General features: G+C 42.2%; 1 protein-coding gene across 2 annotated transcripts; it reads right to left on the reverse strand.

Annotated features, from left to right (window-relative positions):
* Positions 1–329: 329 nt before the first annotated feature.
* On the reverse strand, positions 330–7,355 carry LOC136520223 (plasma membrane ATPase 1-like). 2 transcript variants are annotated; one of them, XM_066513678.1, is made up of 21 exons: positions 7,065–7,354; positions 6,246–6,365; positions 6,014–6,112; positions 5,801–5,938; positions 5,561–5,695; positions 5,286–5,465; positions 4,985–5,191; positions 4,762–4,881; positions 4,569–4,688; positions 4,355–4,477; positions 4,157–4,261; positions 3,873–4,017; positions 2,899–3,063; positions 2,549–2,787; positions 2,434–2,466; positions 2,070–2,151; positions 1,799–1,959; positions 1,432–1,617; positions 1,157–1,339; positions 896–1,068; positions 330–595 (listed from the first exon to the last, which is right to left on the reverse strand). In XM_066513678.1, the coding sequence occupies exons 1-21, from the start codon at positions 7,116–7,118 to the stop codon at positions 499–501; spliced, it is 2,865 nt and encodes a 954-aa protein (XP_066369775.1). In that variant the 5' UTR covers positions 7,119–7,354; the 3' UTR covers positions 330–498. The 2 variants fall into 2 exon arrangements, with proteins under 2 accessions (XP_066369775.1, XP_066369770.1); XM_066513673.1 differs by having other exon boundaries at positions 2,549–3,063; positions 7,065–7,355.
* Positions 7,356–10,994: the final 3,639 nt, after the last annotated feature.

Below are 10,994 nucleotides of genomic sequence, written 5' to 3' on the forward strand. Positions count from 1 at the left end.
GGCGCCGAGCGAGACGGCGGCCGTACAGAGGACACCGGCCTGACTTCCGCGCAGGCGCAGCAGAGCGGAGCCGGAAGTTGCCGGCCCTTTCATGGCCCTTGCTGGTTTAGCGCATCTGAGTATCTCACGGAGATGCTGACACTTCTCCAAATTCCAATGGTGTTCACAACTCTAAAGCCCTTGTCCATGAAGAGCACGTTTCATGGTTGGTTGTGATCCCTGACCTACTATGTTACTTTGTATTGTACCAGAAACGAGCATAACAGAACGGCATTGCACCCAGCACAGGAGATTCCCCCACTCCCCAGAAGGCAATACACAGCATGACATAGAGCTGAACTGGCAATATCGGTTCTCATTATGTGCTATATATTATGTTGATCTGTAAATGGTGCAGCTATGGTATGGCAAGTACAAGCAGGCGACTACCACCTGCTAGAACTAGGTGTTCCTCTGCAGGAAACATATGCCTGTATTTAAGCCAGAGTCATCAGACATTCAGACTGTGTATGACTGCTGGATGGTATCGATGTCCAGGCCCTTGAGCTTCACAACCGACTCCACATGCCCCTTCAGCGTGTGAAGCTCCCTCAGCCTGCAAAGGAACATCATCGAGTCAATGGTTAGCTTACATCAACATTATACATCTGATTTATGTTGACGCTATGTGAGAAGTTCCAAAGAAAGAAAGATGCTTCCCATCTTGCCTGCTAGGCTGCAAGTAACAAAGAATTGGATGCTGTTCTTTTTCCAATTATCTCAGCGGATTATAAATATCCCAAAGCATATGAGAGATCATGGGGGAACACTGATATCAGTGTCTTCTCTTTCCCCAAGCGACACTATCGTATCAGTATTCTTTTGCAGAAGATTATATCCGCGGATTTCATCTTACCTTGCAATCTCAGCCCTGCGTTTCGCCTCTTCTGCCATTTGATTCAGCTCGTTCACCCTTTCAGGGAACAGCTTAGCATCCGGTGGCTGCAGCCCATGGAGCGTCCTCTGCGCATGTGCCCACTTGAGCGCCCTCTCTTCCTTACCAAAGTTCTTCTTCCTTGTAAATGCAATCTGCAAAACCAGCAAATTAGCGACACGTGCATGAAATTCACTCAAACAGATATTTTGATGTGCACGACAAACGAGCAGTTTATGTTACCCTTTGCTCAATGACAAGATCCCATGCTTTCCCACTCAGAGCGTATCGGATGAGGAACTTGAGGATGTCGAGTGGGAAGTAAAAGACGAGATTGTAGAGCCACACCACACCAGCCCAGCCCCATCCAATGCCTTTGATTGAAGTGAATCCCCAGTTAGCGTATACAGCTATCAATGTAGCTATCTGCATTCAAAGAGAAGAACTTGGTCAATGGGACTTATTACAGTAACTGATTTTTTGTTGAGGGTTACAGAGCAAAAGTTCAGAGAGTATACCAGCTGCGCGACCAAGAAAGCAAACACTAATAGAAAGCCAGGGCGCTCAACAAATGACCAGCTGCGAGACCTTGTCACGAAGATGAGAGCCTGACTGATGGTGCTGACTTGGAGATATACAGCAGAGGCAAGTTTCTGGTAATCATCTTGAGCTGTCTTCTCAAGGCTTTCAACGTGAAAGATCCTCTAAAATACCATTGAACAGTAAGAGTCAATGTATGTCTCAGAACCAGTCGCGAAACTCAATGCTGTACTACTAGCTTCATAGGCCGTTTTGTTATCAAAATGTTTAAAGGAGATTGCAAAGTCATACAGGATATTCAAATAGAACAGGAAAAGTATGCTCTGGCATTTTTATGATCCTTACAGGGAAAAAGTTTGTCTTATATGCAGCCCAGAAGAAGATGACAGTCATCACTGCCAGGTATCCACCAAGCACAATTCCAGTTGTGAAATTCTCAGCCAGCTTCCAGCTGTCAGGTAGAGGGGAAGGCTTTACTCGATCCTTTGATATGGTCATTATGGTACCTGTTGATACCAGAAAATGGTTGAGGTGAAAATGAAAAATGATGTTTACTACTTTCCACCATCATATTGTGATAGACAACAGGGATGAAAGGAACAAGAAAGGGATGTACCGTCATTTAGAATTGCAATAATAAGGACCATAAATGGTGGGAAATCGAACTCCCATATGAGGGCGAGTAGCATGAATCCTAGCTGTTAAACATTGAGCAACCAAATGCATTAATCCCAGATTATTCACAAAATTTTAAGGATCAAGACGAATCTAATTAAATATGTGGTTCTAATTAACTTGCTGCATAACATTAACAACTAAACCTGATTAAGAAGTTAACAACCAAAATAAGTACTCAAATAAGCACACAAACATATTTCATGCATGTATGCAACAGCAAGACACAAAAACAATGTAACCAAAGGAGGCCTATAAACTTGGACAACTTCTAGTTCAAAAGAACATGTGTCAAGAAAACATACCACGATACGTATTGTAATGGAGACAGCATAGATCTGCAAACATGAAGGTGGATTAGAAAAAAAATAACATTTTTCTTTCTGAAAAGCTATTTCAGTAGGTTTCCTTCTGACATACAGTGTAGTTCTTCATCCGCTGGAAAATCGCTCGGCTAGTAAGAACAGCGCTAATTATTACACTTAGGCCAGGTTCTGTTAGGACAATATCAGAAGCACTCCTGGCTGCATCAGTGGCATCAGCAACTGCTATACCAATATCAGCTTTCTTTAGGGCCGGAGCATCATTTACTCCATCACCAGTCATTCCACAAATGTGTTTTCGTGCTTGCAGACGTTTTACAATCTCATATTTGTGCTCTGAAAAAGAGAAAAAAGAAACACTTAACCTGTCGTCATGCTTTTTTTCCCCATTATCTACACTGGATCCCCCCACCCCCACCCCCACCCCGCTACTGAATTGAAACATACCGGGGAATACGCCAGCAAAACCATCTGCTTTCTCAATTAAATCGTCAACAGGTAAAGCAGCAATAGACTCATCCTTGTTCTGTCCCAGCAAAGCAGAGGAAGGGTACATGTTAGTACCCATGCCTAACCGACGTCCTGTTTCCTTCCCAATTGCTAGCTGATCACCTGGCAATAAGAAAATAAGTTAGATCTACATCAGATGATTATATTGAGAATAAAGATTCAATGTACATCCAATGAAACATCTAGTACTACGGCTCATTTTAGTTTTACAATTCCCTATTCACAGCATAACTAACAGAGAGAAATGTTATACACATAGTATCAGCTTGTAAGCACATGGTTATGCAATTAAGAACACTATTCAGTGGCAACCACCTCTTTGGCGGAATTGTGAAAAAAAAATTCCCAGAAAAATCTAAAATTTCTAAATCACACATTACAGAGTTTCTCCGTACTCATGCAACTACATATGTGATGTGATTTTCCTTTTCAGAACTTTTAGAAGCTATACATGTTCTTTTTCTGAAGGAGTTTTCACAATTTCACCGAAGCCATGGTTTCCACTGAACAAACACATGTGGAACTTCTCTACTGGTGATTTTTAGAATCTAAACAGTAAAACCTTTCACAAACCACTGATAATATTGGCACAAGTTTGCGAAAGGAAACCTGAATACACACACAACCTTGATTCAGAAAGTAGGGACATTGCAAAACAAAATGATGCATGGCTATGATGTCCCAATAATGACACTGAATACAGAAGAGTAGTCGATCATTTCATTTTTCTCATAATTAAACTACATCAGAACCATGTATTTCTCATTGACAAATTGCAGTCATGTAGACCTGTGGTGTCTGTTCTGGTAGATCTGGATCATTATGATGCCTGGATCATCTTTGCAGAACAAATGGATCTAGACCACCCTCTGTGGATTGTCTGAGAAATGAGGGAAAAACAAAAGGTGTACCTGTGATCATTTTCACATTAACACCAAGGTTCAGTGCCCTTTGTATTGTTTCTGCACTGTCATGCCTTGGAGGATCAAAGAGTGGCATAAGAGCAACGAAATGCCATGGCCCACCAGGACTCTCTTTCCTTCCATCTGGAACTTCCTACATGACATAAGAGAACCACCACCATCAGAACAAACGTAACCATAAAATAATTATTGATTACTACCTAGTCTACAGTTAGCTTAGATTCTGCAATGTTTAAGCATACTCTGAATGGCTATCCTTCTAGTTCACCCACCTGATATGCTACAGCAAGTGATCTAAGTCCACTCTCAGCAAACTTGTCAATTACAGCATGAACTCTTCGTTCTATCTCTGACTTATTGTAGGCGAGGTTGAGAATCTGCATGTCATTTGTTGATCAATGAGACCTTGCTATAAACAGCAAAATCAAGCAATGCTTTTGAAGCTATGTTGCAATCCAGTTTCTTAATACCTGCTCTGGCGCACCTTTACTAACACGGTACATCTTCCCATCACTGTCAATGTATGTCAAGGCAGTTCTTTTGTCGGTAGGATTAAATGGAAGGAAATGAACCTCTTGAATACCAGCACGGGCCTGTGGGAAATATTGTTAGATGTTCATATCACCAAACAAACAGGACAGATGTAGGTATACCTATTCCATTCCTGTTCAAAAAGTATTATACCTCTTTTGGATCAGCTAGCATCCCAACTATTGCAGTATCAATAGCATCTTGATTTTCTATTCGGGATGCTCTAGCAGCCATCAGAATTACTTGGTCTTGAGTCACCCCCCTTTCAAAAACCTGAACCGAGCATATATAAGTAAGTGTTTTAAGGTCAGATATGAATGACCAATGATGGTTGTTCAAGTCTAACCTCAATGAGGTTCTTGTCCACTGTGAGTTTATTCAGAGTCAGAGTTCCAGTTTTGTCACTACAAAGTACATCCATACCAGCCATCTCTTCAATTGCAGTCATTCTTTTTGTTATAGCTCCCTGCAGGAAAAAAACAAAATGCCATTAATTATATAAAATAGAAGTTTTGGGCCTTCTGTCCTGGTCATCACTTGGTTAACACTATCATCAAAGAGATGTAAACCTGTTGAGCCAAGCGATGGGACCCAATTGCCATGGTCACAGACAAAACTGTAGGCATTGCTATGGGAATGCCTCCAATGAGGAGGACCAAAAGATTGTCAATCCCAGGACGATACGCCCTATGCTGGATAGGGTACATGACAATTATCTCAACGAACATCCCCACAGCAATTGAGCAAATACAAAAGTTCCCAATGGCTGTCAAGACCTGCATCAATCACATGACAATGAACACAATAATTTAGTGATGATTTGAACAGATGACAGCAGGCATGAGTGTATGTGGAAATTCTGAATCCTGCCTTCTGGAAATGGCCAACTTGATTTGTGGAGTTGACAAGATGTGCAGCCTTCCCAAAGAAAGTGTGGACACCAGTTGCTATGACAACAGCCTCAATCTCACCCTGCTTGACAGTTGAACCAGAGTAGACACCATCACCAGGACCTTTGGTGACTGGCAATGATTCTCCAGTTAGAGCAGACTACAATAAGAGACGAGACAAAAAATGTGAGATCAAGAGACCCAATAGGATCAAATACAGTGTGGAAGTGACTAAATGTCAAAGACATAAAGAACCTGATCGATCTTCAAGGGATCTCCATCAAGGAGCCGAGCATCTGCAGGAATGATATCTCCAAGTTTAATGCTGATTATGTCCCCAGGCACAAGGATGGCTGCCTCTTCCTCGGCCCAATTGCCATCACGAAGCACCTATTCACCAGCAAGAAACATTAGTTCCAATTTCAAATAGGCACCGCAAAGATGATACATGGAAAGCACAGGGAAATGTCACGAACTAAGTGGATAACTAAGGACCTTGGCTTTTGGTGCAAGGCGGGCCATAAGTGCCGCAGCAGCATTCCCCGCATTATTTTCCTCAATGAAACTGATAGTTGAGTTGATAAGCAGCAGTGTGATGATACCAACGAAATCCTGCCAGTCTGGTGGCTTCCCCTGACGACAACGAATATATTATCGCCAGTCAAATACAACAACAAACTTAATTGGATTCCTTATCATATTTCTTACCCCACCATTGGCCAGTGCGATGGCCATAATAGCTGCAGCCTCCATGACCCATGACAATGGGTTCCACATGAATCCCAGAAACTTGAGAAATTTGCTCTCCTGCAGCCATGAACAGTCTAACTGAATGAGACATATGAACATATAGAAGTGAATAACCATAGTAATCAATCGGACAATCAGGAAGAACAGAATCTTTCCCAAGAAATAACCAAAGGGACTAGAAAAACCTGACCTCCTCCTCTTCGAGCTTGTTGGGGCCAAATAGTTGCAGGCGCTGCTGCGCCTGCTCTGAAGTGAGCCCCCCACGGCTGCATCTCAGATTCTCAAAAACTTCCTCAAGTTGGATGTTCTCCTGCAAAATAATTGTAATAAGAGCTTTCCTTTTCATCCAATTTGATTACCATGACGCACATCAAAACAAAAGAGAGAAAGTAAAATGCTAGTTTATACTTGCCCGTGTGCAACCAAACCAAGGTTCCAAGGTATGATTTCCGATAGAACAAAACTCTACGCATATTAGTAAAAAGATACAAAAAAAAAATGGCATGACAAAGGGAATTAAAGCAAAACGTCAACAATCAACATATTCATACAAGCAAAGGGACATCATGATCAGGAAGAGAGGTGGAAAAGAAAGACGCAACTTATTCATACAAGCAAAGGGATGTCAAGATCAGAACGTGAAGCAAGAACACGGAAGTCTAAAATTAGTAAGCGCAATAAAGAACCTAATTACAGGTTCGCCACCTAGAATTCTGACATTTTACAAATATTAAACAAGAAACCATCCCGATTCCGCCACCCGACGCATCAGCAGAACAAGAATTAGCAACCCAAGCCTCTTACATTTACAGGCACACCATGAATCAAGCAACGAAGCACTAACGCATGAATCCGAGAACATAGTATAACAGAAGGATTGTACACCAACGCAAATAAGCAAGACACGAAACACCCCCCGTGCTACTGCTAATCCAAGAACCAACATACATATGAGCCTTGCCCGCACAGTAGGCCACAACCCCAAGAACAGCTGAGCCAGTGTATTTACCAAGTCGACGGCCTCCTTGAGGACGGCGTCCAGGGTCCCCTCCTTGTCGGCCATGGAGGCACCCCTCTGATCTCCCCCGCACCAGCGACTCCCTCTGACGGTCTGCCCTCTGCACTCTGCTCGGCTGCTCCTCCGCCTTCTGTACTTTTATGCGGGAATGCGGGATTCTAGAGCATTGTAAATGTAAATGGAGCGGTTCTCTGTGCACATTGAGAGAGTGTGTATGAGTGACGACTGAAACCTCTGGAGCGGCGGATAGCGGCTGGAGTAGAGAGTGGGACTTCCACGCGGCGCGCAAGAGACAGCTCGAGAAGAAGAGAAGAAGGCGGAAGAAAGCAACAAAAAATGGATTTTGGAAAAAAAAAGTATTTTAATAAGGACATGTGCAGAAGGGTAGGTAAAGCAAGAATCGGGTCGGAGAAAAGTGGTTTTACGCTGCGATAGGATCTCCTGCGGCCTTTTTACGCTGCTGGTTCCATGTTGGCTTTACAGCTCAGGTGCCGTTTGGATTCAGAGAAACGAAGGCCATGAAATGAGACACGAGGGTCGGGACAGATTTCATCCTATGTTTATACATATAGGGGCCATGTTTAGATTGCAAAAAATTTCAACCCGATGAATAGTAGCACTTTCGTCTTATTTGGTAAATATTGTCCAATCATGGACCAACTAAGCTCAAAAGATTCATCTCGTGATTTCGAACTAAACTGTGTAATTAGTTATTTTTTTTACCTACATTTAATGCTCCATGCAAGCGGCTAAAAATTGATGTGATGGAGAGAGAGTGAAAAAACTTGGAATTTGGAGGTGATCTAAACAAGGCCAGGATTTGCAAAATAGTAATAGTTTGGGAAAGGAAAATGAGAGCTTAATTTCTTACCAATTTATTCTCGATGGAAGGGGTGAGTTATCATGGAATAGGGTAGGCAATTACAAAAATACCCTCAATGCTTTATGAAACTCATTTTCAACGGAGCTAAATGCACGAGTGGTCTACAAACTTGTCCAAAGACGTTATATAGATTCATGAACTTTGAAAATACATTTTAGATTTTAAACTTGTTATAAGTGGTGCACCGCAGTGGTCGGTATGGTCCAAAGATGGATCTTCAGTGCGCCATTTTACGAATTTAGAGGAGTGCGGTGCACAACTTAACGAGTTTAGAGATCCAGAAATATATTTTCAGAGCTCATGGACCTGACTGACATCACTTGACATGTTTAGAAGCTGCTTCAACAAGAGCGCTATTATAATAACATCATATATCCGTGACCCAAACCTATTTCAAAGAAAAAGAGTGATATAGCTCTAACGTATCTTCCTGGACGTTGAAAAGGGCTCGTCCAAGCAGTCACAAAGGCTCAAGTTCACCTCCTAGGTCGCACTGCTGCATCGGTTTTGGTTGTTTCCACTTATGTAATATCAAAACTAGAGGTCTTTTTCCTATGATGGTCCAACTACAGCTGTTTAGGTCGATCTCCTTCGGCGCTCGATAGAGACGCATTGTCTATATATTTAAACTATTCTTCTTAATACAATGATACGTAAATCTTCTGTGTATTCGAGAAAAAAAATATACCCACACTTAAACAACACACTTCATATCCTTGTGTCACTCCCTCCTACTTTCCAACGGGACCTTAGAGGATTAGAGCCGTCCTTACATAACCCACAAAGTGTCTAAGTGGTTAATGAATGAGCTTCCATTTGCTGGACCAACATGATCATAATCATAACCATAATAATGTATATATACCACCAAAGTTACATTTTGCTGTAAAAAAAATCTATAGCAACGATATAATATTTACTATACAAAATTCCTCCCTCCTATGTCTAGTCACATATAGTAGATGTTTGATAAGATGACATACTTAAAAGGGAATCATGCATGCTTGGCTTTACAGTATTGTATGGAAAACATACCAACTCATATGTATTTTTTTCTTTGAATGGTTTTGACGATCTTACAGATTTATTAGATTTTATAAATATATGCTAGTACAAAAAATAGTTGTCACAATTATATACGAACATCTACTTAGAATAACATTTACTGGAGCGAGGTTACCTATATACTTGTTTCAACAACTTGACAACCCTTTTTATGGCCCACATGTTTCCACTTCAAATGAAAAAAATATTGAAAATATAAAAATGTAAGATCTTTTACAATGGTTAGAAAAATAGGAATTGTACTTTCAGATACTTCTTTTGACCAATTATTTAAGGAAGATTTTTTTATAAATGTGATTTTAGTTATTGAGGGTATGTTGGTAATTCTTTTAGTTATTACGGGTATATTGGTAATTCTCTTAGCTCTTTGTATAATTACTGGCCTATCGATTCATCCTCACTTTTTTTTGGGTGGGGGGGGGGGGGGGTTCTAAAGCCGCCTACTTACTGAAGATGTCGGCCTATCGGATGTAAGGGGAAGGAACTGGCGTGACAAAGAGAAGAACGAGGGCCACAAAGATGGGTTGGGAAATTCCAGATAAAGATAATAAAATTATTATTTTACCCATAACCGAATATAACTAAATAATAAAAACCTAAATCTAGTTCCACCTAATTTGGTATTGGTTCCACCTATTTTGATATTGTCCCTACCTTTTTGGTATTTGTGAGTATTTTCACATCGGTACCTCTTATTTTTGCATCGTTCATTTTCTCTATGTATAGTCCATATTGTTTTTTTTGGCGATCGTGCATAGCACGCTTTTTATTAAGCAGAAAGGAGTTTTATTACACCTAGATGAACTAGGGTAATCCATGGTTACTGAAGTCCAAACCGCTAAACTCGCACGCGATTGTGATTACATGCTATCGATTTTGCAACAAAGGGGAGACAGGTGCACCACACCACAGATCAAAGCAGCGCCATTAATGCCCTTAGGTGTTTGTAATTGGCTAGACACCAGGCGTTGATCTCTTCTTGAATGAGCACTCCCATTTGTGTTGCAGATGTTGCATCTCTGTTGAAAGTCCTCGCATTTCTCTCCTTCCAGAGCAGCCAACCGATGAGGAAGAAAAGGGAGTCAAACCCACCATGGATTATCTTCGGCAGCCGCTTCCTGTTGTGTAGCCACCATTGGATCGCCCTCTCACAATCACAATGTTCTGAAGATGCAATCTCTGAATCCATCAGTCCCACACCTCATGACTGAAAGAGCATCCGAGCAGTATGTGGTCCATCGTTTCCACCTCCTGGTCACAGATGACACAAGTGTTCGACTCCTGAAGGCCATGGCGAAACCTTCTGTCTGCCATCCAACAACGACCGTGCATGACGAGCCAAAAGAAGAACTTAACTCACGGCGGCACTGAGGTCTTCCAAATTTGCTTGGTGCCAAGAGCCGACGAGGAGCCGAGGAACATGGCGCCATAGGCGGACGCCACCGAGTAGTTTTGGTTGGCCATCAGATTCTAAGAGAAAGTGTCCGACTGTGTCAAAAGTTGGATCCCATCCAAGAGATCACAAAGACGGCTGATCTCAAGAAGCACTTGCATTGTCCGCGGTCCAGTGTTGTGGCGTACCCATGTATTGCCATTCATAGCCTCGGCCACTATGGTCTTCTTCTTCCTGACATTAACCGCCGTATAGATAGAAGGCGCGAGTGCCATTGGGCTAGAGCCATTGAACCAGTTGTCAGTCTAGAAGAAGGTCAACATCCCATTCCCCAGGGTGTATGGCATGTCTGCCTAAAGCACAGCCATAACTGAGCGCTCGCTTGAATGTAGCACCGGTTGACCCTCTGATCGTGCCTGGCACTCCTAGCGTACATGCAGCGCAACGCTCGCCCAATGGAGGTCAGAGATGCCGAGACCCCCAAGCTCCCTAGGCGGCAGACAATCTCCCATGCCACCTTGCATCGTCCAGCAAAGACTCAGAGCCGCTCCAAATAAACCCTCGGTGAAGCTTGTCTATT

The sequence above is a fragment of the Miscanthus floridulus genome, chromosome 2 (genome assembly GCF_019320115.1).
Source record: "Miscanthus floridulus cultivar M001 chromosome 2, ASM1932011v1, whole genome shotgun sequence".
NCBI classification, from domain to species: domain Eukaryota; kingdom Viridiplantae; phylum Streptophyta; class Magnoliopsida; order Poales; family Poaceae; genus Miscanthus; species Miscanthus floridulus.

Excerpts from the sequence above, each read along its gene's own strand:
- LOC136520223 (XM_066513673.1), bottom strand. The coding sequence starts at position 7,118 with ATGGCCGACAAGGAGGGGACCCTGGACGCCGTCCTCAAGGAGGCCGTC. Across the intron at positions 4,689-4,761 it reads TGGACAAGAACCTCATTGAG|GTTTTTGAAAGGGGGGTGAC; the intron begins GTTAGACTTGAA and ends TGCTCGGTTCAG. Across the intron at positions 4,478-4,568 it reads TGCTAGCTGATCCAAAAGAG|GCCCGTGCTGGTATTCAAGA; the intron begins GTATAATACTTT and ends TATTTCCCACAG.